The 27,395-nt window shown below is 37.5% G+C and overlaps 3 protein-coding genes and 3 long non-coding RNA genes across 8 annotated transcripts; 2 read left to right on the top strand and 4 right to left on the bottom strand.

The window, feature by feature from the left end:
- Nucleotides 1-345: 345 nt before the first annotated feature.
- LOC103936620 (protein yippee-like) lies at nucleotides 346-2,954 on the bottom strand. Of its 3 annotated transcripts, none has more exons than XM_048590477.1 (6): nucleotides 2,687-2,954; nucleotides 2,436-2,559; nucleotides 1,436-1,479; nucleotides 881-989; nucleotides 742-797; nucleotides 346-652 (listed from the first exon to the last, which is right to left on the bottom strand). In XM_048590477.1, exons 2-6 carry the CDS (start codon nucleotides 2,529-2,531, stop codon nucleotides 568-570), a joined length of 390 nt encoding a protein of 129 aa, XP_048446434.1. In that variant the 5' UTR covers nucleotides 2,532-2,559; nucleotides 2,687-2,954; the 3' UTR covers nucleotides 346-567. The 3 variants fall into 3 exon arrangements, with proteins under 3 accessions (XP_048446434.1, XP_009344770.1, XP_009344761.1); XM_009346495.3 differs by having other exon boundaries at nucleotides 2,757-2,952; XM_009346486.3 differs by having other exon boundaries at nucleotides 2,436-2,661; nucleotides 2,757-2,950.
- Nucleotides 2,955-5,003: 2,049 nt separating this feature from the next.
- On the top strand, nucleotides 5,004-6,724 carry LOC103936664. Its single transcript, XR_665695.3, has 2 exons — nucleotides 5,004-6,090; nucleotides 6,373-6,724. It is a non-coding gene; the product is annotated as an uncharacterized LOC103936664 (long non-coding RNA).
- Nucleotides 6,725-6,838: 114 nt separating this feature from the next.
- LOC103936653 lies at nucleotides 6,839-8,514 on the bottom strand. Its single transcript, XR_007260518.1, has 3 exons — nucleotides 8,093-8,514; nucleotides 7,494-7,805; nucleotides 6,839-7,177 (listed from the first exon to the last, which is right to left on the bottom strand). It is a non-coding gene; the product is annotated as an uncharacterized LOC103936653 (long non-coding RNA).
- Nucleotides 8,515-9,667: 1,153 nt separating this feature from the next.
- Nucleotides 9,668-12,009, bottom strand: LOC103937518 (chlorophyll a-b binding protein CP29.3, chloroplastic). Its single transcript, XM_048590869.1, has 2 exons — nucleotides 11,351-12,009; nucleotides 9,668-10,195 (listed from the first exon to the last, which is right to left on the bottom strand). Exons 1-2 carry the CDS (start codon nucleotides 11,879-11,881, stop codon nucleotides 9,875-9,877), a joined length of 852 nt encoding a protein of 283 aa, XP_048446826.1. The 5' UTR covers nucleotides 11,882-12,009; the 3' UTR covers nucleotides 9,668-9,874.
- A 1,873-nt stretch (nucleotides 12,010-13,882) lies between these two features.
- On the bottom strand, nucleotides 13,883-15,240 carry LOC125480263. Its single transcript, XR_007260643.1, has 2 exons — nucleotides 14,984-15,240; nucleotides 13,883-14,132 (listed from the first exon to the last, which is right to left on the bottom strand). It is a non-coding gene; the product is annotated as an uncharacterized LOC125480263 (long non-coding RNA).
- A 2,073-nt stretch (nucleotides 15,241-17,313) lies between these two features.
- LOC103936670 (high mobility group B protein 1) lies at nucleotides 17,314-20,505 on the top strand. The gene is made up of 8 exons (XM_009346519.3): nucleotides 17,314-17,505; nucleotides 18,447-18,534; nucleotides 18,685-18,813; nucleotides 18,907-18,964; nucleotides 19,081-19,125; nucleotides 19,538-19,618; nucleotides 19,703-19,783; nucleotides 20,252-20,505. Exons 2-8 carry the CDS (start codon nucleotides 18,464-18,466, stop codon nucleotides 20,294-20,296), a joined length of 510 nt encoding a protein of 169 aa, XP_009344794.1. The 5' UTR covers nucleotides 17,314-17,505; nucleotides 18,447-18,463; the 3' UTR covers nucleotides 20,297-20,505.
- The last annotated feature ends 6,890 nt before the right edge of the window (nucleotides 20,506-27,395 follow it).

Genomic DNA, 27,395 nt, shown 5'->3' on the forward strand with positions numbered 1-27,395 from the left:
TTGAAAGGAAATTTTGGACGTCAGCAAACTGTCTTGTCCCGCCGGATTGTCCGGATTAATTTTGGCGAATGAAGATGTTCGAGTCGGTTTATTTTTGCTTCTGTTTCTTGATGTGCCAACTACAAAAGTCCTTAGAAAATAAGATGAGAAAATGACCAAATTAGGAATTCGAACAGAATCAACGATAATCGTGATTTATACAGCCCCGTACTGAAAACACGAGAGAATCTGTCTTAACGTACTGAGAGGGATAGATAAAAAGAAATACACCATCGATGTTTGCCAGGAATGTCTCGATCACAAACACGCTAGACGAGCAAATCCCTCATCGATCAATCACAAGGGTGAGGGCAGGTGAGAATTTTATTGAACTAGAGATTGCATTTAAAGAGAGGTTACATACAAGAAGATCAAATTCGAACACAATCAGAAGTTTTACGACGCTGTTATTGAAGGTAAGTTCAGATAGTTGCCTAAATTCAGGAATTACGAGCTTCTAATTCACACGAGTTGAAGAAGAACAATGAGATTTGAAGAATGTACAGTTGAGTATGAACGGGTCATCGATCAAGCATCATCTGCATCGCTGCTACCGACTTGTGCTTCGTGACTGACCCAATAATCGTTTCCATCCGGACCCAACACCTTCACCCTGCTCAAGAATGAAGCTCACAAGCTTATTTTCACATAACTCAGATTAGATTAGAATGTTAAATTTTCTTTCTCCGCATGTCTACTGACCGCTCAAGTACGGATTTTCCTTCCTTGTACTTCTGGGTCTCATCGTGGGCAGTCTCCTAAAAGAAACCATCAAAACGAATAACAGTAGAAAAAGAAATGCATAAATCATGATAGTTCTAATCATGGCTCATGATCTTACATATTTCCACCCCACTATCGATCCACACCCGACGCAGAAAATGTCAGCAACTGTGTGCAGTCCAGTAATCATCGATCTATCTTCACACTCTCCGGAAAATACATTCACTCTGTAATATGATTGGAGATGTGAATCACATATCTAAAACCAACTAATTGCAAGCATATACGGCTCAATGACAAATTTCGTTGAATGAGCTTGCAAATGTGCACTTATTATCCTATTTCAGACTGCATTATCCCCCCACATTCCGTACTTTCAGCTGTGTTGGGACATAATTCGAATGACCAAATGAAAAATATGACTCAGAGACTGAGCGCTGGAAGCTATTGGCGGCCATTCTCTCGTTATATATAAATTCAAGAAAAGAAAGCAGATTTTCATTGAAACGGAAATAGACCAGTGTCGTATGATCAATAAAGCACACACGCAATCGATAAATGTTTCTTGATCATGGGTAAAAACAAACAGAATAGTCTTTCACTATTTCAACATCTCGTCTGTAACTCCCATATCAGACATGGTAAAGGTGTCCAAATATTAAGAAAAACTTACACCTTCTTGAAGAGATACGCCTTCCCGTGCCTGCAGTGGAAAGACTGAATGAAACACAGGCCAAACATGTAGTCAGAAAGCGCGCTTGTTTTCAAATTTGAAATTACCAATCATGAGTTATTTGACTCCAAATGAAAAGGGAAAATAAGTGGCAATCACAACGACGAAGAACAGAACAAGCCTTGGTTATACTGAACTATTCAATAATCATCATTGTTTCATACCTTGTCGTCAAAACTTTAAAGACAGCACAGACTATAACCATCTTTCATTTCATTCTAATTAGAGCATTACGTTCTCTTACATTATATCACTCGAGACAATACCAATGCACTCATTCGCGGACAAATGCTTCTAAAACTAGTTGTGCACATGGACGTAAAGGCGCATTTGAAAGCAATGAACAATGAAAACTATGAAAGCATGATAACCAAAATTCTAACAGCTACACCATAGACCACCAATCCATGTCCTCTCTCAGTAGAAAAGAGGATAAGGTTTCAATTAAGTTCTAGCTGTCCCCTTCACTAAAAACTAGAACCAAGTTCTTCCGGCACTCCCGGCCTTCAGGAGAAACAATAAAATGCAGCATCATGTTGGTCCTGGATACAAGTTCCACCTTATGATATAGGATCCAAATGCCTCCCAAAACATCCCTTATCATCAAATCCATATACTTCAACGGACAGACGCCCTACTGAACATTCCTCTATTATCTAGATCATAGTCAATCAAGCTCACAAAAAACTATCTAAGAAACTACGACATACTTAACCAGATCTTCTGCTAGTAACATTAATCACAAAAGCAGACCACGTAATAGAGTTGACCAATTACACCGTCAAAGAACATGCACATCATCTCACACACAAAAAACAAAAACCAAAAAAAAAAAAAAAAAAAAAAATTAATCAAGACCGGATGGAAAATTCAGCAGAAAATCACAAAAAAGCAATAAATTGTTGCTGATTAAAAGATTGTAAAAGATCAAATTAACAACCCTGGAAACTATGTCCTCACAAAGAGCAAGATGGGTCCGGCAGTGCCTGCAGCTGTAGATCTTCCCCTCGAGACTCACCACAAATAGCCTCCCCATGCCTCCACCGCACACCCAGAAAATTCCTCTAGCCACCCAAATCCGAAGTAAGACGAAGATCCAGGAAAAGGGTCGTCGTTAAAATCGAAGAAAAACCAGAAGAAGATTGATTTTTGAAGAAATGAATCGACTGAGAGAGAAAAAGAATACCCAACTGAGAAAGAAAAGGGCAGATGCCTGAAAAGAAAGAGAGAGAATTTCTGGCTGAATATTTTTGACCTTTACCTGGTGTCCGTCTGGTCAAGTCTCTGTAGTTGCAAGAAATGTGGACGGAAAGGAACTATCACATTTCACAATTTTATCACTTGTGTCACAGTGGAACCTGACAACGTGAACTCTACGGTTAACAAAACATTTAAGGTTGGTTTTTGCAATAATCTCTGTCGTGTTTTCTACTTATTCAGAATTCAAACTTCGCAGGTATAATGTATGGTTTTCATTTCAAGACCACAGGAGAATTCGAGTTTAAATGCAAGAAGAGAATAAGACATTTTGTATATGGTTTTTGTTGGGAATGTCTTAGTGTAAAATTAGAAGTTAAGGATTTTGATCGATTGGATCACAACCTTCATATACTAGACACATTGATTTAACGAACTTAATTACAATTAAAAGTTACATATATTGTATGTTTTCATTATGAGAATTGTTAAGAGACTCAATGGAATTCTTCATAAACTCTCTATCACATCACACTTTAATATCAATTCTCGTCTCTACATTATAAAACATTGATATTAAGGAAACTCTTCAAAACGGAACTCTCTGTCACTTCACACTTTAACATCAATTCTCAAGCCAATATTATAAAACATCGAAAGAAACAGTTTAGGAAAAAGGGCCTCCAACATGAATATCATAAAAGAAGCTCAAAGATGTTCACCAAAAAAAGAAGCTCAAAGATGATGGTATTAACTGTATGGTTGTAATGTGAGTTTAGAAAGGTTCATAAAATATCACTCTGTACATCTACCTACCATGTTTCCCCATATGTTACTAAATTTTGATGGCAAAGTTTCAACTTCTTTGGTATTCTTATATTAACAATTACTGTTGATAACATATGAACTTCTGATCTATTTATATATTTATATGAAGGTTAGGTATAAAATAGAAACGTATTGCAAGCTCTCATAGGCCATTTAGAACTTGATAATTTCAAATTGGTATGCTATACCCATTACCTGAAAGGGATTTGACACATGATTACTTAAGGCAGACTTTGAGAATTTAGGGTCTTAAGCAAGTCTTGGAAGCAGAGCCTTAAAGTTTTCTGACTCCCGAGCCTTAAAGTTTTCTGACTCCCGAGCCTTTGTACATTGATATGTATAAAAAGGAATTTGCTAAATACATGAAAAAATATATTTCTATATCAAATATATCACATCCCGGCCCGGGGGGGACCACTTCCCGGGCCCGACTCCACCACCGTAGGGAATGGCCAGAGCAATCCCATGATGGGTGACCCACTGGGAAGTTGCTCGTGAGTTCCCAAAAACAAAACCGTGAGGGAATGGTAAGCCCAAAGCGGACAATATCGTGCTACGGTGGTGGAGCGGGCCCGGGAAGTGATCCGTCCCGGGCCGGGATGTGACAATTTGGTATCAGAGCCTAACCCTGGTCGCGTATGTGCCGACGAGGACGTCGGGCCCCTAAGGGGGGTGGATTGTGACATCCCACATCGCCTAGGGAAGTGATCCTTAAATGTATATTCCCATCCCTACCTAGCACGAGGCCTTTTGGGAGCTCACTGGCTTCGGGTTCCGTAGGAACTCCGAAGTTAAGCGAGTAGGGGGCCAGAGCAATCCCATGATGGGTGACCCACTGGGAAGTTGCTCGTGAGTTCCCAAAAACAAAACCGTGAGGGAATGGTAAGCCCAAAGCGGACAATATCGTGCTACGGTGGTGGAGCGGGCCCGGGAAGTGATCCGTCCCGAGCCGGGATGTGACAAAATATCATTAAAAATCAATATCAAAAGAATAAAGATATACAAACATTACTTGAATATCACACGTCTGGCGTCTTTAAACACAAATATACTAATTAAGTTGACATAATCTAATTTTTCAACCAATATGTTTTCAATTGATAGAATAGCTAACCCATCCAAAGGGTTCAGCCATTTAGGGTTTGGTGTATAGCAATCTAGGGAGTGCGAAAAAAGAAGTAAATAGATTTGTTTTTCAAGACAATAAGAACATGTTTGAGTTGCTAGACATTTCACTCTTCATGTACAAAATAGGTCTGCCGTTTTTCATTCTATTAATATATAAAACAATTATATCTTACAAATGTTGGGGTCAGCCACTCAGCCACAAAGACTCAAAGTTTCTAAACTTCTTATTTTAACAGACACAAGGTTTGTAATATTAATAATATGGAAAAGGATCCTTGCCGGATCCTTTTCTTGAGGATCCCCAGGATCCCGTGATTGTGACCATTCATCGTATATTGTGTGGTCAAAAAATATTTTAAAATTTAAAATTAAATATAAATAATACCTAACGAAAACTGACCGTACGATACACAATGAATGGTCACGATCACGGGTAGATCCTTTTCCTAATAATATACTAGTATATGAGCACGCACACACAACGTGTGTGAGAATATTTTTTTTTTTGTTTTGTTTTTGAAATAGAAGGAGAGAGGAAAAGAGGAAGAGAGTAATAGAGAATGTGGCAGTGAGATTTTATTTTTTATTTTTTATTTTTTTATAATTAGAGATATGTTAGGATTACATGTATATGAGGTTTTGAAAACAAAAAAAAAAGAAAAATTTGGTTGTGTGAAATTACATTTCTGCCCCATATTTCTTATTCATATTATGTTTTAATTAGAAGGTTAAATCCGTAATTTCATAGGATTTTGGTTGACAATGAGTGTTTTATTAATTAGTAGAGATATATAATATGTATGTGGTTCAATATCCTAGTATATAGAGTGTTAGGTTTCCACCCATATATTCCAGGTTCAAAATTCCCCATTCGTTAATTTATTATTATAGTTCGAATACTCTCCTTCCCTTAATAATAATAATAATTTAAAAAAAATTGTATATAAAATATAAAAATATTGGAGCCCTTCCACAATGGATTCCTAAGCCGCCGCCTATTCCAGCTATCTGACTTAGATCCTCTCCTGAGCTAGCCCCAACGGAGCCTAGGGATCAATTGATAACAGCCCTTCAATTTGATCATGCGGCCAAGAAGCTTTCAAATTGTTTCACGCAACCCAAGGCAATTTTGTTTGCCTTTTACCATTCCCGCTCATAATCCACTTGTCTCTCATCTCTCCCCCTAGTCTCCAGCTTTCTACAAAAAGCTCCCGTGATCTCCAGCTTCCTTGCTCCAAAAAAAAAAAAAAAAATCCAATTGCTGCATGCAATCTGGTGACGGAGAAGGAAGCGGCCCTGGCCGGGGTGTGGGCCCAGCTAGCCGTGCCGGATCGACATCATCGGCTGCTTCGCCTTCTTCATCGTCTTCAGCCGTGTTGACGCCGCAACTGGGTTTTGATTCGGTGCAGCATCAACATCAGCAGCAGCAATTGTCTAGACAGGTAATGATTGATAGTTGTGGCTGGAAATTTGGTTTTTTTGTGAGAATTTAGTTGAATTGGAATGTGGGTTTTGGAATTTGGAATCAGATCCTCTCATGATCTCCAGCTTTATTGAATTTAGGGTCCGTAGCTCTTTCTTCAAGTAGAGGAATTTATGGAATTTGTTTCAATTAGGGAGTAAAAGTTAGGGGAAAAGTTGAAAACAATAAAAAATTGTTACATGTACTTGATGCACAAGTGAATTTTTTTTGAAGTTTTTGGAAATTTGTGTTTTAATTTCAGTTAGAGGCATAATTTGTAGAAAAGATAGCTATGGTTGATGAAACCTTGTACCTAATCGCCGTTTGAATCGATGAGCTGAAGAACGAAGACATGAAGCTCTCCGTTTGAATTCAATCTGGAGGATTTCCACGATTGCCCTTACACTGGGAGAAGAGATGTGTAGCTGTTGTTTTTTGGTCATCATTGGATTTCCTGATGTGTAGCTGTTGTTTTTTGGGTTAGTTTAGTGAACTAAGAAATCCAAATGTATTAGGGACTCACTAGAGAATGCATGAGTTAGGGCATGTAAAGCTAGAGGTTTTCTGTAAACCATAACTTGTTATGTAAATGTCTACGTAACGTTTATCTTTTACTTCTTGAAGTGAAAATATATCACATGTGTATTTCCTTAGAGTTATGTCTATTCAGACAAGCCTCATTATCCCGTTGAAGCCGAACATATGCAGGCACCAGGTCCGACGTAATATATATCAACATCACCACACTTATCAATTAATTTAGAACTCAACAAAGTAGGTAGAGAGAGAGATCGGACAATCGATTCACATTTACATAATTACAACATCCTAATCCAAGTAATACAGTATTCACAATAAAAGCCAAGCCACAAAATAAACTGACTACCTTGTAGCTTCTGGACCAACAGCTTCACACAGCTCGTATAATTGATTCGCAGCCATGTACCGAATACGCCAAGACTTATCTTGGTCCAAAGAACAAGTTTGCATCATGAACTAGGGTAAGCAATATGAAACAAACTGCAGGATGAAACTCGGGCTGTAAACCACCCTCCGGTAGCAAGTCTCTGTATTCAAAATAATGTATGAAGAGAAATATAGATAAGTCATTCCAATACACTGAGGTAGAGCATTGTCATAGGGATAACGTGAACAAAATATAAGTTCTAGTGGATTTTGTGAATAATTACATTTTATGAACTCGAAAGAAAATAAAAGAGAAAACGAAACTTTTGAATTGTGAATCTACTACCATGGCATTTTATATACACTCTACAACCCAATCCGCCATGTCAAACCACAAGATCATGTGTCCAGAGTGAAAGCGTAATGAGAAGGCAAACAACTACAAGTAAATAATGGAAGAGGATCAAATCATCTAACCTTAACCAAAGGAATGAAATATTCAACCCAGAACGTTGGCATGATCCACACCACCCACATAAGGGATAAACACCCCCAACTCTTCCGCCATTGCCAGCAGCACTTCATCATCATCATCGTTGTTCTCGCTGAGGAAAGGAATCAGTTCCTTCTTGGTCCTCTCTTCTCCCAGTGCACGGGCAATCGTGGAAATCCTCCGGATTGAGTTCAAACGGAGCTTTATGTCTTCGTTCTTCAGCTCATTGATTAAAACGGCGATCGGTACAAGGTTTCATCAACCATAGCCATCTTTTCTACAAATTATGCCTCTAACTGAAATCAAAACACAAATTTCCAAAAAACTTCAGAAAAAATCCACTTCTGCATCAAATACATGTAACAAGTTTCGATTGTTTTCGACTTTTTCCCTAACTTTTACTCCCTAATTGAAACAAATTCCATAAGTTCCTCTACTTGAAGAAAGAGCTACAGACCCTAAATCCAATAAAGCTGGAGATCAGGAGAGGATCTGATTCCAAATTCCAAAACCCACATTCCAATTCAACTAAATTCTCACAAAAAAAAAAACAAAATTTCCAGCCACACATATCAATCATTACCTATCTAGACCCCAATTGCTGCTGTTGTTGTTGTTGCTGTTGTTGATGTTGTTGATGCTGCACCGAATCAAAACCCTGTTGCGGCGTCGAGGACGATGACGTCGATCTGGCACGGCCAGCCGGGCCCGCCTCCTCCTCCGCCACCAGATTGCATGCAAGAATTGGATTTTTTTTTTGGAGGAACGAAGCTGCAGATTAGGGGAGCGGGAATTTTGTAGAGAGCTGGAGATTAGGGGGAGACACGGAGAAGAAGGGGAGGTGGATTAAGAGCGGGAATGGTAAAAGGCAAACAAAATTGCTTTGGGTTGCGTGAAATAATTTGAAAGCTTCTTGGCCGCAGGATCAGATTGAAAGGCTGGGAGCAATTGATCCCTAGGCTCCGTTAAGGCTAGCTCAGGAGAGGATCCAAGTCCCCAGCTACCCTAGGGGCAGCATATATTTGTGAAAATATCTATTAGGTAGTTTTATTTAAAAAATTGTTATTAGCACTTGATGAATCTCATTCTACACTCTTCATAAGTATATTTTTCTTTATAATTATAGGAAGTTTAGAGTGTAAAATGAGAATTTTGAAATGCCAATAACAATTCGCTTTATTTATTTAGCTTACTCTTGAACTACACATCATCAATTTTCTTTTGGGGTCAATTAAATTTATCAGCTATTATTGGAGATCAAGAGAGGGTGGGTGGCAAAAGAGATCCTCGTCGGATTCTTTTTGTGAGGATTTTAGGATTCTCCAATCATATTTGTTTATCGTATTGTGCTACTAATTTTTATCAGGTACTATTTATATTCAATTTTAAATAAAAAAATTTATAAAAATTTCTGATTACACGATATACGATGAACATATGTAATTTGAAGATTCTCGTAATCCATCCGGTGAGAATCCTTACTCGGTGGGTGGGATGTGATTATGCAAGACACTCTGTGATGATAAGATGTTTTAGGCAGCTAAGACTGCTCGTGCCCACTGAATTTGCAAGGCAAGGTTTAATATAAGGAAGTTTTAACGAAACACATCAAATATTAAATAATTGATTTATTTACATCACATATGTGAATACACTGTGCCAATGATCGGAGATAAGGTGATCCAAAGAGGCTAAAATAGGTCCTTGAAGTTGAACCTACAACTCCACAAAGTCTTAATTTGAACATAAAATAAAGTCCCCTAGTTCTTGAACCTAATAAAAGTCCACACCTCCTCCTACACATTGTCCAAAATATGCTCATCGATACGTTTGGCCCTTATTTTAGGGTAAACAATGCGAAGTTACAGTCTTAATAAAAAAATTACACGTTAAAAAATTAATAGTTTCACATATGTTAGTATGTTACAAACTTTTACCACACATATGCCAAACCATTTTTTTTTTGTTCAAACGATATTCAAAACTAATTAGAAGGTGAATTCAGACGAACTTTGATACAAGAAGACAAGTTGGTTACACCTAACATGTCAAGCGTTTCTTCTTCATCTTTTATTTTTTTTCTTATTGATAAATTGTTCATAATGACGTTTGTGATAAATGACAATCTGATTATCTGTTTTTTCTCCACAATTATACATTTGTAAAATCAAAGCATTATGAGTTTATAAGCGTACAAAATCACATCATAATTCGCATAAATATAGCAATTAAATATATGATAAAGAGCTAAGGAAGGCCACGTATATAGGTGATAAGGGTACTCTTAATCTTAGTCTTGGACTCTTTGGCTAGAGAGAGGAATAGACTGATACAATTAAGCTTGATTTCTTTTCTTTTAATTATCTTATTTGTTAAAGGTAAGAAGAAAACTGATAGGTCCCTTTCCTGTGACAGCAGCTTGGATTCCAAAAATGAGGAAGACGACCATGGCAAGACGGGCATGCTTGATCTCAGCCAGTTGAAGCCTTTCAAATTCATCGGGGTCGGAGGCCAAACCCAACGGGTCGAAGAACTTGCCACCAGGGTACAACCTCTTCTCCGGGTCAAGCTCGGCATTCCTCTGGAACTCAATGTAGCCAATCACCAACACCTCGATCCATATCAATGTGGTGATGGAGAAGGGAAGTGGAAGGCCAAGGTAGGACGATCCTTCGATCAACTCAACCTGTTGAATCAGTCAAAAGAAAATTAGTCGCCAAGTTAACAATTTACAGTAACGTTAAATTACATGATGAGTGTTGTAAACATAAGAAGATAAATCTCCAGCTGTGGGGCAAACTTTTTCGGATTATCATGAGCACTAATAGGTTAAGTAAATTAATGTGTGAGATGTATAGAACAAACTTGGAATTTGGAATGGTGTGGCTATCATTTTCAGTACTATCATCACATTCATCGTCAATAAGGACCTTACCTTTAGAGTTAGGACCATCATATGTTTTTTGCATGGATTATAGTAAGACACGACGACGAAAACGCTGTGCCAGATATATGTATATACTCAGCTCCTTATATAATAATTACAAAATACGAGATACGGCCTATATGTCATAAATACAAATTAAAAAAATGCATTTCCAGGACAAATAAGAAGAAAAAGCTTCAATGGGCACATGCACATCATTATGGACCTTATCCTCTCTTGAATGTTTTATATCTAGAATCTATGTATAAAATAGAAGATATGTTTATTAAAATACGATTTTTAATCAACAAAGACAAAAGTTATCTTTATATTTCTTTTTGTCACATATTCAAAAAGTTCGGCCACTGCCACATCAATATTGTTCAAATTTAACCATTTATTGCAAAATATTGGTTTTATTAAAAAAAACCTCAATATTTGTTAGGAGTGGAACCATCCACTAATACATTGTATTTTATTTTTCTTAATTTTGTAATTAACAATTCATTCGTATATTATTGAAAGTATTTTATACTAAAAGCCCACTAACAAAAAGGTATATGCGCATATTAAATATCTTTATATAGCTGAAAAATTCGTTAATTTTGACTCTATAGTTGATGAAAAAAATCAAATAAATTACATTAGATTATTTTATCTGTTATCAACATTGATGAAAGATTTGAACTTTGGTGTTTTTTCATTTCTTAAGTTCTTGATAATTTTTTTGTACGTATAAACTCTAAGATTTACATACAGTGTACATGTATTAAGCAGGCAACTGAGATCCATCGCACTAGCTAAACATTTTCATCAGAATCCTAAAACTAAAACAAATTTGGAATAATCAAATAAATGAAACTTAATTCAGCATGTGATGCACATATACGATGTATTTTAGATTAATTAATTAACCTTTCCAGCGTCTTGCCATGCAACACCGGTGAGTCCCTCAACGGCAAGAGCACCAAGCGCTCCCAGCATGGCCCACCTCCCGTGAATCAGCTCGCACTCCCTGAACCTCTGCAGCCCAAAAACCTCCGTGTACGGCTGAAAAGGCGTCGGATTCACCTCCACGGTCTCGATCCTTGTCCCGATGATGTCACCCGCCACATTCTTGGCCAGGTTCTGGTCGAGCCCGTCGTAATCGAATTGCAAGTACTCGGCGGGCTTCCCCAACCCAAAGGGGTCGAACCCGCGGTCCCCGGGCAGAGAGCCGTCAAGCCACTCTGGCGGTTCAACACCCGGAAACCATACCAGTCGTTCGCCGTCATCAAACTTTTTTTGCTTTTGCTTTGGCGGTGCAGGTGGTGGCGACTTCTTGGTGCCGAAGCTGAAGCCTCCGAAGCCGCCAAGGCGGGCTTGGAAGCGTCCGAAACTGGGATCTGGGGTTCGGAGTTGGGATCCAAAGAAGTGGGAGGTAACGGCGGCTGTGGCGGCAGCCATTGTCTCAAAAGTGGAGGAGAGTGGGGTGGTGGGGGTGGGACTGTAATTGGAGAGCTAAATAGTGTAAAAATAGTGAGAAATTTGTGAAGGATGTGTGTGAAACGTGAATGTTTAATTTTAGGCCTTACCTTTTGGCAAAGCCTTATCTTTTGGATATGTATGTACTATGTAATGTATGTAGGTGTGGGGTAATGCCTTCATCATCAGTCTCAGTCCTCATAAAAGGGATTGCAATTCTTTCTGGATCTCATACTTCGGAGTTCACAGATTGAGAGATCTGAACAGCATAATATAAAATGAACGGTCTAAATTTCTCGATTTGTAAGCTCTAGAGTGTGAGATTCGGAAATGATCTCAATATGAATATGCACATGTATTTTACCCCACACAATGTATAGTTTTATCATAGAATTGTCATGTTACGCTCCGATCTCGACATACGTCCCGGATCGACATGCGACGTTACCAAATACTCGTATATCTAACATACCCATCTCCGGGATATGACAAATCACAACTCGAGAATCAAAACTCATAGTAATTTTTTTGTATACTTTATGGCTGCATCTAACCTCCTCGTTAGACTGCCTACGTACCCTTATTAGGGATCAAACCATTCGTAGTTCACCATTGCTATAACTCGACATATAACAGTCTATTTAAAGCCAAAATGCATAACATTCCTTAATCAAACATTTGGACTTGACAAGCATGAATTATTCGATTCAAACTACACAACAACCCGCAAGACAGTTAAGGTTTCTATTTCATCCATCATATAAATCATTATGTTTTAACATAAAATTGCCATTCATATCATGTAATATATCAAAGAATCAATAAAGCACAATAGTATCCTCTAGTCGCCTTGATCACAGATCTAATCCTTTTAATAACAATCATATTCAACATCCTTCCACAATCATCTCAAGTAACCCATTTCATGATATCAAGGAGGCACAATATTAACATTTAATTATGTTAATCAGCCAATCAAATCACATCTCAATGCTCATAATTAATAAAGGACTTCTATATGATTCCCTGCCTGGATTTCAAGTAATAACTTGATAATTCTAATTTATATTCACAAGATTTATTGTGAGTAATTCCCATTCACTCGAATCCAGGGTACAAGTCTAACTTATGGAAATGAGCAAGAGTAGGGATTCGGACCACTCAACGAAATCCAAAACTATCAATCGGTTTCTTGCATGTAAAATTAGTGTCATCGATCACAATCTATAAACATCAAATATAGAATCATGCTTTATGAAATCATAATCAAGTCACTGACAACTTCGAAGGAGTCACCCACACATCCAACTGACTTTTCTAATTCAAAGCACAAGATTCTCAAAATCCATTGTTCATATGTACATTAAAAACTAGGGCTAGAAGGACGCAGTTCGGCCGAAGACTACATCTTTGAAGCTATCTCAATCCAAAGTCAATGAAACCCAAGGTGGATACGATCCCGGACCATCACTCAACGGAATCAGGGAGTATGAGGGATTCCAAACCATCTCTCAACGGAATCCGAGTGGATATGATTCCGGACCATCACTCAACGGAATTGCGGATCTCTCAACGGAATCTGAGTGGATACGATTCCGGACCATCACTCAACGGAATTGCGGAGGGCCAACAACCATATATACAACGGCTCAAAGAAATGAGACAAGCACAAGTTACTTAATTTACAAAAGTTCAACCAAGGGAAATAAGGCACAAATACTAAATTTAGAACGAATCAACGAAACAGAAGATAAAAACCATATCGAAGCAACAAATCCCCATCACCATGGGTTAACGGTCTACCACTAGTCCTCACATTTCATCACAACATGCTAAGCAAACCAATCAAACCATATTTCAATATATACATGTCAGATCTCATTTCATAAACTTAAATCAATGTCTCAGTATTGGAAATAACAATTCAATAGAAACATATTCATAAAACCAAATCATATCCACATAGGATAATAATTACGAAAATAGAATAATCACCAATATCACTTATATTAAAATCACTCACAGAAATGATAAACCTATATCAAATCAAACCATCTACTATGTAACATTGCAAAACTAGAAATAACCAATTGTTGTGCACGAAGTTTGTCTTCATAAATGGTAAAATGCCACCTATTGGTAATCACACATCTTGTTCCTTTGTGGAACAATATTTATCATGATATGAGCAATGATCCATCGGAGCTATCACTGAGATATGAAACCATGCCACCTACACAACATTTTTCTTAAACATAAATGTTTGGACTTCATTAATAGCAACTAGATCATAAAAAAAAAAAAATCCATATTATTTGTAGCACATTCTTGCATAGCAATTACAGGAAAGCAAGACAACCTTGGAAGGAGCATGAGAATAAAACTTGATCCCACTTTTAATCCCACATGACTTGTAGAATAGCTAGCTAACGTACCACAGTTGAAGGCATTCGGAAAACATAATCAAGACCAATATACATCTTTGAGGGTTGGAAATGTAGAAGTATAGTTAAACTAAAGCTGTAAGGGACTTTCCAACATGCACTAATGTACTATTAGATTACCACATAACACAAGTATTTACAGCTCAGTGCAAAGAAAGTAAAGAAGTTATTTGACGAGGTCTTACTCCAAGGAGATAATATCAATAACCACTTCCCAATAGTGTAAAAGAGTTAATTCAATACTACCATATGTGCATCATCATGGTGCAAAGACTGCAGCTCATGTCTCACAAATTCTATAATCTATAGAGACATTGTGATCTGGTGACAACTAAATAGAGAGCACCTCCCTTGTTGCTTCACTAATCTCCCCATGACAGCACAATAATCAACCAAAGCATTTCAACCAAATGTATGTTCTCACAGTAAATTAATAATCCTAATTCTGCAGATATATAGTATTTCAAGAAATACGCTTTCCAATCTTTAATTATGGGAATTCTAGTTCTTTAATTCAAAAACTACCTCTCATCCATATTGAAGCATGCCTATTTGAAATAACAAAACTCATTGAAAAAAAAATCAAAATAACAGAACCAAAGCAATCCAAATCCAATGACAAGAAACCAAAGTGGAAAACCTTATCCGAATAATCTGAACTCCGAAAGCTAGAAACTATAGATACCATGCTGTTGAAGTTGAATCAAGAACTCGTTTGGTTTCTCTTTGAAACCAAATACCCAAGGCTGAGACTTGATAAATGATGGGGGTACCACTATCAGATCGAAAATGATAGTGGTTGGAGAAGTTGAGTTTAGGTAGGAAAATAGGAAGAGAGTAGAAGACCGCAGGCCCCCCTGCACTCGTCCGCACCCTTCTCCGATTCATCCCCCTTCTTTTCCCTCCTTACCTCATTCTGATTGGCAGCTCCTCTCCTTTCTCCCCTTTTTCATTGGTCCCCTTTTCCACTTAAGATGGCCGGTCCTTTAATCCCAAAAGTGTTTGGGCCTTTTTATCTCTAAGTGGAAATTAAAATAATTATCACAATCTATAGTTTCACAACTTAAAACGTCTGTAACTACACCGTTATAATTCGGACTCTGAAACGGCTTTCGCCTATGCGCTCGTGGCTTCGAGACCTATTCGAAAGCGTTACTTGTGACCTCAAAAGGTCAACGAGTAAATAATAATTTTCCAAACTTCACTCTTCGTAACTAGTTTAATTGAAATCTAATTTCAAATAAACTAATATAAATTCTCGAAAAATAATATAAAATCTCGATAATACAAATATGTAGATTATAATAGTGAAATCCGAAAACGGGATTTCACATGTCATGTTACACTATGAACCTATAATATACAGATGTCTCAATATGTGGTTCAATATAAACATTTGGAGGTGGTAACATAGCTAGTTAGAGTAAGGTCTCTTCATAGTAGCTCAAAAAACAGAAAAATTCTTTAATGTAACTGTCACATCATCACGTGATATTATCAATTTACTTATATTATATAACACGTAAATTTTTTTACTAGTACTAACTTTAAGTAAATGACATATTAATTACATTATTCACGTATATTATAATACATAAATGAATAACACCTCATAATATTTCACCATTACCATATATTTTCTCCAATAAATGGGAGCAATGTGCTTTTTATTTATTTATTTATTTATTTTTGAAGATGAAGAAGAAGAAGAACAAGGGAGCAATATGCTTCTTAAATTCATTGTAATTGTGCTAAGAGTGCATCTTAATTCTTAAACTCATTATTTTCTCAAATAATGAAGCCAAAGCCCAATAAAATAAAGGCCTTGAAAGTTGGCAACCACCCATGTATGATCCCAACTCCCAAAATCAGGTCCGAATCCGACTTTAGGCCATGAAAGTCCAATGACAGATGGACAAAACTTTCCATGCATTCATCTATTTCGAAAGGAACTATGTAAGAGTTCGTAAATATTTATTTATATATTAAGATTTTAAGTTTGATTCAGTTGTTGTTGCATAATATAAAAATAAGAAATAGAAGAGAAATTCCAGAATGTGGATTCTCTTCGAATCTTCTTTACGAAGATTTTGATGATTTTCTAATCATATTTATTTATTGTATATTATGTGGTTAGAAATTATTGTAAATTTTTTATTTAAAATTGAATATAAACAATACTTGACGAAAAACTGATTACACAATGTACGATAAACATACATAATTAAAAAAATTTAAAATCTTCACAAAAAAGATCACGAGAGGATCCTCGTTCCTCTGGTAAAGACCTATAACTCATGATGTTAGATAAAATAAATATTTTATTTTATACACATATAATATTGCTTTGCATAAAACCAAATTGGATTGATGTGTTCTAGCCTTCTAGGGTACACTTTGAATACATCATTCCGAATAGACAGACAGTGACATAATAACTCTCACCATTTAATTATTAAGAAATTTTTGTGTATGACAATCATATAAAATGAACCATTCAACATACTAATAAATATTAGAGTTGTACTTACACTATACCAAATGGCACCGGCTTTGGAGAAGGATTCTTTACCATTTTAATCTTTTTATCTTTTAATGTTCTCTTATTTGAACGATCACGATTAAGTTACATCAATATTTTATATATTTTTTTTTATAAAGATAATAAGATAAAAAGTAATGTATGAGATGTGAGAATGAAAGGATCAGAATAGAAGAGTAGAGTATCATCCTCCACCAGCTTTAGGTTTGCTGTCTCCTTTTTATGTGTCTTGTTACTAATATTGTGACACGTGTTTTTTGATGCTATCCAATCAAAACCCATCAATTATCTTGTATGTATTAGTATACATGTAGCATGACCAGAGCCCAAAAAAAAAAAAATAAAATAAAAGTTCACCAAAAAAAAAGAAAAATGGAAATTAAATAGTCAACTAGCTTAGTGGTTCCACAGACGTGTCAGCTGCTAGAGTTCACAGACATATCTTCTTGGCATCTCTCCCTCTCGATGGACCTGATGACTTCCCACAAATATCTCTCTACTTTTTTTGTCTTTGGATTTCTTAGCTTGAACTTGCTTTAGTCACACTACTCTCTCTCTCTCTCTTTCTCTCCCCCCCTCTCCTTTCCCCTGTTGCGTTCCCTTCTCTCCAAAACCAAGAGGTATGCGATTCTTCCATATTCTTTTACTTTTCTCTCAGATTAATTTATAAATTTTTATTATTTTTGCTCATATTTTTAGTCTGCTGATCATTTGTTTGCATAATTCACTTGCCTGTTAACAATTTCAACCATCTGGGTTGGTGATCATTCTATTTTTCTTCGTAGCTGTTTTATTTCTTTGATTTGGTATTGACAATTCTGCTTAGCTGCTGAGAAAATATAGAAATTTTTACTCTTCTGCCAGTAGTATAACTTGCTTAAATTTCCTGGAAACTTGAACTGAATGGTTTGACTTCTCAGATTCAGCAATGGTTTTATTAGGGTTAGAATTTAATGTTAATACAGCATGGTATTATAACTTTTGATAACTCGAAGAACATCCTCAAAAGAAAAAGGAAATTTTTTAATAACTTGATGAAAAGTCATAATTAAGGTAAGGATTAGTAGTTTGATTAAAGAGAAGTGTTTTTAGCACCTCAAAAATATCATTTGCACTCCTTCCCTCTGTATTTTCTGTGCACTAGGTTGTAGTGCTTAATGGTATTTTACAAGGGCAAATAGCAGCTCCTTGATTATTATCCATAATTAGTATTTTTTTTAGGGTAATATGCCCGTTTTGCGGCCTGAATTTTCACCCTAGCGTTAAATTAGGGCTTGAACTTCGTTTTGGCCAATTCTGTACTTCTTCAAGGGAAATGATTTTCACACACCCCATGGCCAAAACATAAAGAAGAGTTTGTAGGGGGAGAAATGGATTGTGAAAATCATTTCCCTTTTTTTTGAAATAGTCCAATGTAGGGCGTACGACAACTTTTTTGGACGTCATCTATTATTCCATCCAAAATGTCATGTGCACAGGTTTCATCCATTGTTACTACCATATCTGTTTTCTTTCCGTTGGACTTGGCAGTGGTGTTTTAATCGAATTGTATGTTTTCCAGAAATCAGTCTGTTGAGAATGAAGGCTTCCAAGGGCAAAGGACCTGTGAAGAAGGACAAGAAAGAAGTATTAAAGCCTGTTGAGGACGTGTAATTTTCTTTGATCGAAATTCTCTATATGAACGACTTTCTCGAGTGAAACTTTAGATTAATAATTAGTGAGGCAGTGTCAGATGTGAGTCTTAAATAGCTTTCCTTGAAACGTAATATTATGTTTATGTTTAATTTTCTTCAATTCAGAAAGGTGGGAAAACGAAAGGCGGCGATTGAGGCTGACAAGAGCCGCCGAAAACTTGCGAAGAACGCAAAATTGGGCAAGAAGGACCCCAATAAACCAAAGAGACCTGCGAGCGCTTTCTTTGTTTTTCTGTAAGTACTCTCTTTATATGAGATGGGCGAGGGAAACATGTTAAGACTTTTAAATGAATCTTTAATAAGTTGTTTTTTAATTAATTAATGTAGAGAAGAGTTCAGGATGGTTTACAAGAAAGAGCATCCGAATGTGAAAGCTGTGTCAGCTGTAAGTAGCTACCATACTTTATGTTTCATTTAGTAGAGAGTGTTGTTTTTTTTTAGTTTGGTACGTATTTAATCTTTAGTTGGATATTGATGAGATTACTGGATGCTTGAATGAAGGTGGGGAAAGCTGGTGGAGAAAAGTGGAAATCTATGTCACCTGCGGTAAGTCTATACTGTATAGGTATACTGTATTATCCTCTGAAAGTAACAGTATTGGGATGTATGGAGGATGATATGATGTGCTCTCACTGGACCTAGCTATGCACAAAGCAATTTGATGGCTATGGAAATTTGTTGCGTGTCATAGCCATTGTCATTCGGGTAAATGGCTTCGTAGTTGTTGCCTGCCTGATGAACTTAAAGGGCAGAAGTGTCAAATGGTGAATTTTCATCTTCGATTGTGTACCAAAGTTGGTAATTTAGCACAATATTAAAATGGTCGGTGAGGAAAGGATATATAAGTTCTTAGTTTCTGTGAGCTTAATTCTCTTTGTGTAGATGCAGTCCAGGTCACAATTGCTTGGTCCCTTGCATTTATTGTCTAATTTCTATTTTACTGGGCCGGCATTGGTAGGAGAAAGCTCCATATGAAGCTAAAGCAGCAAAAAGGAAAACGGAGTATGAAAAACTTATGAAAGCTTACAACAACAAAGAGGTATAAATGGACTTGCACGTTAATAGAAACAAACCCTTCATCCTTTCTCAATCTTTAGTTTCTGACTGTCACGTCTTCTATCAGGATGAGACGGAGGATGACGAGGAAGAAGTTGCTGAAAAGTCAAAACCCATTGCGAAGGTTGTTGAAGAAGAGAGTGCTGAGGTAATCTTCGAAGCTATATATGAATCCTTGCATGGCTGCGCTGTGCTATTGCTTGCTTTGTTCAGTCTTTGATACTTTCATATCTTGCATGCGTTCTGATCTTTCATCTGGTGCTATCAAGATCTTATAATATCAGAAAGTTCAAGCATTTTATTATAAAAATGACGTGTAAAATCAACTGCAATTTCTGTTGTGAACCAGTAGTTCATGTTGCACTGAGTCAGATAGGTACAGTTTTTACCTGAACAAAAATGAATTGCTCCTACTTTTAATCGGGAAAAAAAAAACATTAATTGCTCCTACAGTCCTACTATATACTGTTACTAGATTGTCAAAATGGGATTCATGAGGTTCATCTTATATTTGGAAATCCTTTGCTCCCTTGTTCATACTTGACTAATTGGGATTGCTTTCGTCACGGGGGTTTCTCTGCTCATGTTAACATAAATTGGAATTTTCAAATTGCAGGAAGACGATGAAGAAGATGATGACGACGATGAAGACGAAGACTGATCTGGCGTGCCATGTTGATCCATAATCACTCCCACGGGATGGGACTTGTACTATGACACCTTTCACTTATGTTAAATATGCTTGTTTATTTGAGAGGGAAGCATCAAGCATGCCGAGCCCTTGCATCTTCTAAGTAGCCTTTCTGGGTTACATCCTCTATATGTACCTTGACCACCATTGTTGTATATATCGTGTTTAAACCGTGTTCATTGGCTGTGCAGGATATGATATCTTTGTTCATCTATTTACTAAATTAGAGATGAATGGGTTGATCTTTGATATGGAAGGTGGAAGCGATTAAGAATCGTTTTACAAGTCATCTACTTATTATTTATCAGCATTAGCTCTCTTTTCTCCAAATCGAGTAGCACACTTATTCCTGAAATGATTTCGTTTCAGTTGCCGAGTCATGTCATGGAGTCATAAGGGATGGCAATTTTACCTGGCAAAACCCTACTCCAGCCGGGCCTCAGACCGGGTACTTTTGCCGGGCCTTGGACTGGGGAGGTTTGGGGAGAAAAAACCAGGGAAGGTTTGGAGAGGAAAATACCACGGATGTGTGTTGACACGGGGAAATTTTATACCTTTCTGGTTTGATCAAAGTGTGGAACTTCCGATTTTGTATGGCGTGGGACGGAGGGAGGGTAAACCCGGCCTCCTGCTCTACTGCCATCATATCATGGGAGAAATTCTTGTGTCCATCTAGAGGACCAGCTCATCTGTATACTTAACACACAATCAAGTGCATCCCTAATATATGGGGTCTTACTTCGTTATGTGTCGAGGTATACGGATGACGTGATCCTTTAGAGGATATGGTTCTCAGCCTGGGCAGCTGAATGATGACATTTGATATGGAACATTTTCAAAAGGGAGGCCCAACCGAGGCAAAACGAAAACACAATGTAACCACCCAAAGAAAAGATAAAAACCAAATCCTGTGATAAGTATTTTGGGATTAGGGTTTATGTGAAATTATGAAAAAGCTAATGCTTTTAGAACAAATGAAAGGGCAAACCACTTTCCAAGTAATTATCTTTATCTACGCTGTGAGCTTTATACATAAGTCTGATCAAACAGATGGCTTATGCTGTAAAGAAAATAGATTAGACATTATAGTTACAGACTTACGGGGAAAAAAAAAAAAAAATCAAATGGTGATAAGAAAATCGATGAGAGAATTGCCATGATTTCACACCTATCGATGTCGGAAACATGTTGTGAGAAAGTGAGAAATGTGATGGTCACATGGTCGCCAGTAACAAAATGTAGCATGCCGCAGTGCATCATGATTAAATTCCATGATTTCATCATGTTTATTAGAAATAAATTCCATTTAAATGATCACATTCCATGCATAATCCTCAACACTAATCATGTTCAATGTCATTTCCCACCCAAAACCAAATTACTACATAGTTACCATACTTGTTTATGTCGGAATTTTGTCGCAGTGATTAGCGGCCGCACGTATACTGTTCCAATAAATTTTTTTTTTCTTTTATTGTAGCAAAAGCTAATTATAGGAGAGTTTTACATTTTTTTTTTCACCGACCACTCATCCTCATCATCAGTATCATGACATGTTAAAGATATTGAACGACAATATCTTGGAGTATCATTGAAGATTGTGTGTCTTCCTTAGTTATAGGAATAGCTTGATCCGTGTAAATCATGTATTGATATTCATAGTTGACTTCCGAGAATAGCCTCATGTATTATTGTATAAATCTTGTACTCCATGTAAAGTAGAATTTGTATGAAATCAAACTACCATTATTTTCTCCCTCACGTATCCTAAATCTTAGAAACATGAAACCCCAGCAGCTTCATATTTTTAACATGGTATCAGGGCCTCGTTTTTGGTGACTCTGAATACCCAATGCTTCCGCACCTTAACCAAACAATACTATCATCATCAGTGAATCAGCAACCAATCCAAAACCAACAGAGGTGGCTAGTGACATCTCGAACCCATTCATAGTACATCTATCTGATCAACCTGGGAACATTTTGGTCTCCAAAACTCTTCAAGAAGACAACTACAACACATGGAGCAGTGCTATGCGTATCAGTCTGAGTGCGAAGAACAAGTTAGGCTTGGTCGATGGAACCATTGACCCTCCTGTTGAAACAGACAAACAATTTGCATTGTGGCAACGATGCAATGACATGGTCCTTGCATGGATCCTGAACTCTGTGCATGAAGACATTGCAAGTAGCGTTTCTTACTACACATCAGCAGCAAATGTGTGGGCAAACCTATGTGATCGTTTTTCCAAGGAAATGATTCACGTGTTTATCAAATTAAGAGAGAAATTGTTGAGCACAGACAGGAGCAACAATTGGTCTTGATCTACTACACAAAGCTGAAGGCATTATAGGATGAATTGACATCCTACCATGAGCCTTCAACATGCACTTGTGAGGGCTTGAAGAAGATTAATGAACGAGATGAAAGGGAAAGGGTGATGCAGTTTCTCATGGGATTAAATGAATCCTATGCCGCGGTACATGGGCAAATCTTGTTGATGCAGCCACTCCTAGACACTCGGAAGGCATACTCTTTTGTTTTACAATAAGAGAAACAAGTGGAGGTATCTCTTACCCGCAATAATAACAACTTACATGCCATGAATGTGACAAGTAACAAGGAACCTGCTACACAACGAGGTAATCCATCCTTTAAATGCTCATATTATGATAAAAAAAATATCACACCATAGATCGGTGCTTCTATCTTTATGGCTTCCTGCTGAGGCACAAATATCATGGCAAGAAGGTAACACTTCCTAACAAGAGGAAACTTACGACCAACCAAGTGAAGACTGGCAATGAAGTCGCCAAAGACATTGATCAGCACCACAAAGGAACCACCAGTGACGGGCCTAAATTCACTGCTAAAGAGTACAATCAAATCATGGTAATGCTCAAGAAAAAACAATCATGACGGTAACCCACAACACTTTGCAAACGCCACAGGTACACTTACACCCTTGTCTAATATATAAGAAGTTTTACCACAGAAAACCCTCTATTGGATCATTGATAGTGGGGCAACGAACCACATCTCTCTTTCACCTCATTTACTTGACAAGAAAGCCTCATCCATGTTTGAGTTTGTACACATGCTGAATAGGGGCAAAGCCACCATAGACTCTATTGGTTCCATTCAAATCACTCCTCTTATTAAACTTGACGATGTGTTACATGTGCCTAACTTTCGAGTCTATTTGTTATCCGTTAGCAAACTCACCAAGTCTTTACAATGCATAGTGATTTTCTTTCCCACATTTTGTGTGATACAGAACATGGATACGAGGAGGACGATTGGCCTGGGCAAGCGATATAATGGGCTTTATTACTTGTCCCCGACACAAAATCCTCACCTTGCCCACAACATCAGCCATCATTCCAACCTTTGGCACCAACGCTTAGGACACCCTTCCACCAGCCCTCTACAAGTTTTGACCAAGCAAGTTCCAACTATTATGTTTGACTCGACTCATTCGTGTGACATTTACCCTCTTGCTAAGCAAACTCGTTTATCTTTTCCATCAAGTTTTATTTCATCTAAAGCACCTTTTGATTTAATACATTGTGATATTTGGGGACCCTATCGAGTCAATTCTCATTCAGGGGCTCGATATTTTTTTACCATTGTTGATGATTATTCTCGTTATACTTGGATTCACCTTATGTGTTTGAAGTCTGAAACACAAGGCTTTTTATGCTCTTTTATTGCTTGGGTTCAAACACAATTTAATTGCATGATCAAAACACTTAGGGCGGATAATAGGGCTGAATTCACTTCTTTACGATCATTCTTTGATAGCAAAGGTATCATGTTTCACACATCTTGTCCTTCAACTCCCCAACAAAATGGGGTAGTTGAAAGGAAACATCGCCATCTTTAAATGTTGGGAGAGCACTTCGATTTCAAGCCAATTTACCTTTAACTTTTTTGGGGGGGGGGGGGGGAGTATTCAAACCGCATGTTATTTAATTAATCGTTTACCCACATCACTCCTCCAACACAAAACTCCTTTCGAGCTTTTACATCATACCCCTCACAATCTTAACCACCTCCGAGTTTTTGGTTGCTTATGCTATGCCACAAATCTCACTCCCACACAAATTTGATCAATGTGCTAGGAAATGAATTTTTGTTGGATACCTTATTGGTCAAAAGGGCTACCATTTCTATGATCTCACTACCCACAAATTTTTCACTACTCGTGACGTTGTCTTTCATGAAGATCAATTTCCTTTTCTTTATCAACCACCAGATCACCAACTCGATAATGTTGTCCTACCTCTACCTCTTGATCCTTCCATTTCTATACCTTCAGAACTTATCCTTGATCTTCCCACTCCCACGCCCGTACCACCTCTCACAGACACATCTCCACACCCATCACCTTCCACAGACACACTTCCTACCGAGTTTACCCAACCACCTTTACTCGACCCTATTCCCTCAGCCTCTTCCCTTTACTACTCAACACTCCCACTGTCCTACTAAACCCTTTGTGCGAGTCCAAGGCTACCATTTATATCATGTCCAGTCACTTGCTCTTGGTGCTAACTCATCTTCCATGTCAGGTACTCGTTATCCTTTATCTCACTATGTTTCTTATGCTCATCTTTCTTCTTTCCATCGCTTTTTGCCTGTGCTATTTCCACCTTTGTCGAACCTACCACTTTTGAGCAGGCTAATAATGATCTTCAATGGTAAGCTGCCATGCAATCCAAACTCCTTGCTTTGGAACACAACAATACATGGACTCTGACTCGCCTCCCTCCCAGTCATTGGGTCATTGGTTGCAAATAGGTCTATAAAATCAAGTACAATTCAGATGGTTCTGTCGAACGTTATAAAGTTCGCCTTGTTGCTAAAGACTTTACCCAACGGGAAAGTATCGACTACAAAGAAACCTTCACCCCTATTACCAAACTCATTACAGTTCGTTGTCTTTTGGCCTTGGCTTATATTCGTCATTGGTTTCTCCACCAAATGGATGTCCAAAATGATTTCTTCCATGGGGACCTTGGGGAAGAGGTGTATATGCAGTTGCCTCCTGGTCTTCGTCGACAGGGGGAGCATAATGTATGCCGACTCAACAAGTCACTCTATGGGCTCAAATGAGCTTTTCGCAGCTGGTTTTCCAAATTTTCCACGACCATACATCAAGCTGGATATCAACAATCCAATGCTGATTACTTTTTATTCACAAAGGTACGTGATCACTTATTCACAACCGTACTAATCTACGTCGATGACATGATCATCACAGGTAATGATGAAATGGCTATATGTGACCTCAAGCAATTTCTTCACACTCATTTTCGAATCAAGGACATTGAACCATTAAAATACTTTGTCGGTGTAGAAATGGCCCGGTCCTCTCAAGGCATCTCCATTTCTCAACGGAAATACACACTTGATATTCTTGATGAAGTTGGTTTACTTGGTGCCAAGCCTACACAATTTCCCATGGAAGAAATCTTGAAGTTATCTTAAACGGAAGGACAAGCTTTTCACGATGCTTCGAAGTATAGGTGGCTTGTTGGCAAACTCATTTATCTTACAATCACCATGCCAGAGATTTCATACGCAGTTCATATACTCAGTCAATATATGCAAAAACCAAGAAAACCACATCTAGAAGCTGTTCATCGCCTCGTGTGATACTTAAAATGGGCACCTGGACAAGGACTTCTATTTCCTTCAAAATAGGACTTAATGTTGGTTGGTTATTACAATGCCGATTGGGCTCGATGCCCACTTACAAGGAGATCCGTCATAGGCTATTATATATTTCTTGGTGGTGCATTGGTGTCTTGGAAAACTAAGAAACAAACGACCATTTCTCGATCTTCAGCAGAAGTGGAGTATCGTGCCATGGCTTCTGCTACATGCGAGCTTACATGGATGAAATATTTATTAGCTGACCTACAAGTTGATCATCGTGTGCCAGCAAAGCTATATTGTGACAATCATGCTGCTCTACATGTAGATGTTAATCCAGTGTTTCACGAGCGCACCAAGCACATAGAAATCGATTGTCATGTCGTTCATGAGCGCATTCAATCAGGGATCATCACAACAACTTACGTTCGCATTGGAGTGTAGTTAGCTAACATGTTCACCAAGCCACCAAGCCACTTGTTAAAAGCTATGTTTCGATCCTAGAATAGCCTCATGTATTATTGTATAAATCTTATACTCCATGTAAAGCAGAATTTGTATGAAATCAAACTACCATTATTTTCTCCCTCGCTTATCCTAAATCCTAGAAACTGGAAACCCTAGCAGTTTCATATTTGTAAAGAAAAACTAATGAAAATGGTTTGAAAACTTTGAATTTTAATGATAAGGATCATGAAAAGACGTGATCAAATGATTGAGAAAGGACAACGTATACACTTGACAACACATTAACCAAATGACTTTTTCTTGTTTGAGAAACAATCTTTAATGGTCCTGTATATGCATGCACAGTAATTCAAATTGTTGCTAACATGATCAACTGAATTTGTATCTTTTTTCATAGGCTGGCAAGAGAATTTTAGCTCAAGATCTAAATGTTTTACTTTTGGAGTTCAAATCTATACTATAGTAAGCACTATCGAATAGATGTGAATGGCATAAATTTTCGTAAAGAAATTAAAGAAAACAAAAGTGGAATACCGACGGTAGATTTATAGTAGGTAGGTTTGTCCACCATTTTTCAAACAAACAACCAAGATGGTAAGCATCTCGAATTCAAAAGATAAAACCCTAACCCTGTTCACTTTTGCTGTCTCAACCTCTTTCTTGCAAGTGAAAAAAAATGATGAGGTGGTTGATTAATTATAGAAATTAATCATAATTATGAGATTAAATTAGTGGATTATAAAATGATTGGTGGAGGGGTAGAAAGTCTTGAACGCTGCAGTAGTGAACCAAATGACAAAGGAATTGAGGACAGGGTTTTGAATTATGAGTGTGGGGTTTTGGATTATAATGCCACTTGATTAGAGACAAAGCAACTAAACCCTAAAGATTTAAAGGGCATTTGGCAGACAATGTCAATCAAGTTTATCAGCAGTACTT

This window comes from the organism of the source record quoted next, unplaced genomic scaffold (genome assembly GCF_019419815.1).
Source record: "Pyrus x bretschneideri cultivar Hongxiangsu unplaced genomic scaffold, Pyrus_bretschneideri_v1 Contig32, whole genome shotgun sequence".
NCBI classification, from domain to species: domain Eukaryota; kingdom Viridiplantae; phylum Streptophyta; class Magnoliopsida; order Rosales; family Rosaceae; genus Pyrus; species Pyrus x bretschneideri.

What these genes read in the sequence shown, in the direction of transcription:
- LOC103936620 (XM_048590477.1), bottom strand. Translation starts at nt 2,531, where the DNA reads ATGGGGAGGCTATTTGTGGTGAGTCTCGAGGGGAAGATCTACAGCTGC. An exon ending in GCGTATCTCTTCAAGAAGGT is followed by an intron (nt 990 to 1,435) that starts GTAAGTTTTTCT and finishes ATCATATTACAG; the next exon opens with AGTGAATGTATTTTCCGGAG. An exon ending in GGAAAATCCGTACTTGAGCG is followed by an intron (nt 653 to 741) that starts GTCAGTAGACAT and finishes ATTCTTGAGCAG; the next exon opens with GGTGAAGGTGTTGGGTCCGG.
- LOC103937518 (XM_048590869.1), bottom strand. Translation starts at nt 11,881, where the DNA reads ATGGCTGCCGCCACAGCCGCCGTTACCTCCCACTTCTTTGGATCCCAA. An exon ending in CATGGCAAGACGCTGGAAAG is followed by an intron (nt 10,196 to 11,350) that starts GTTAATTAATTA and finishes CTGATTCAACAG; the next exon opens with GTTGAGTTGATCGAAGGATC.
- LOC103936670 (XM_009346519.3), top strand. Translation starts at nt 18,464, where the DNA reads ATGAAGGCTTCCAAGGGCAAAGGACCTGTGAAGAAGGACAAGAAAGAA. An exon ending in AGCGCTTTCTTTGTTTTTCT is followed by an intron (nt 18,814 to 18,906) that starts GTAAGTACTCTC and finishes TAATTAATGTAG; the next exon opens with AGAAGAGTTCAGGATGGTTT. An exon ending in AAGCTTACAACAACAAAGAG is followed by an intron (nt 19,619 to 19,702) that starts GTATAAATGGAC and finishes GTCTTCTATCAG; the next exon opens with GATGAGACGGAGGATGACGA.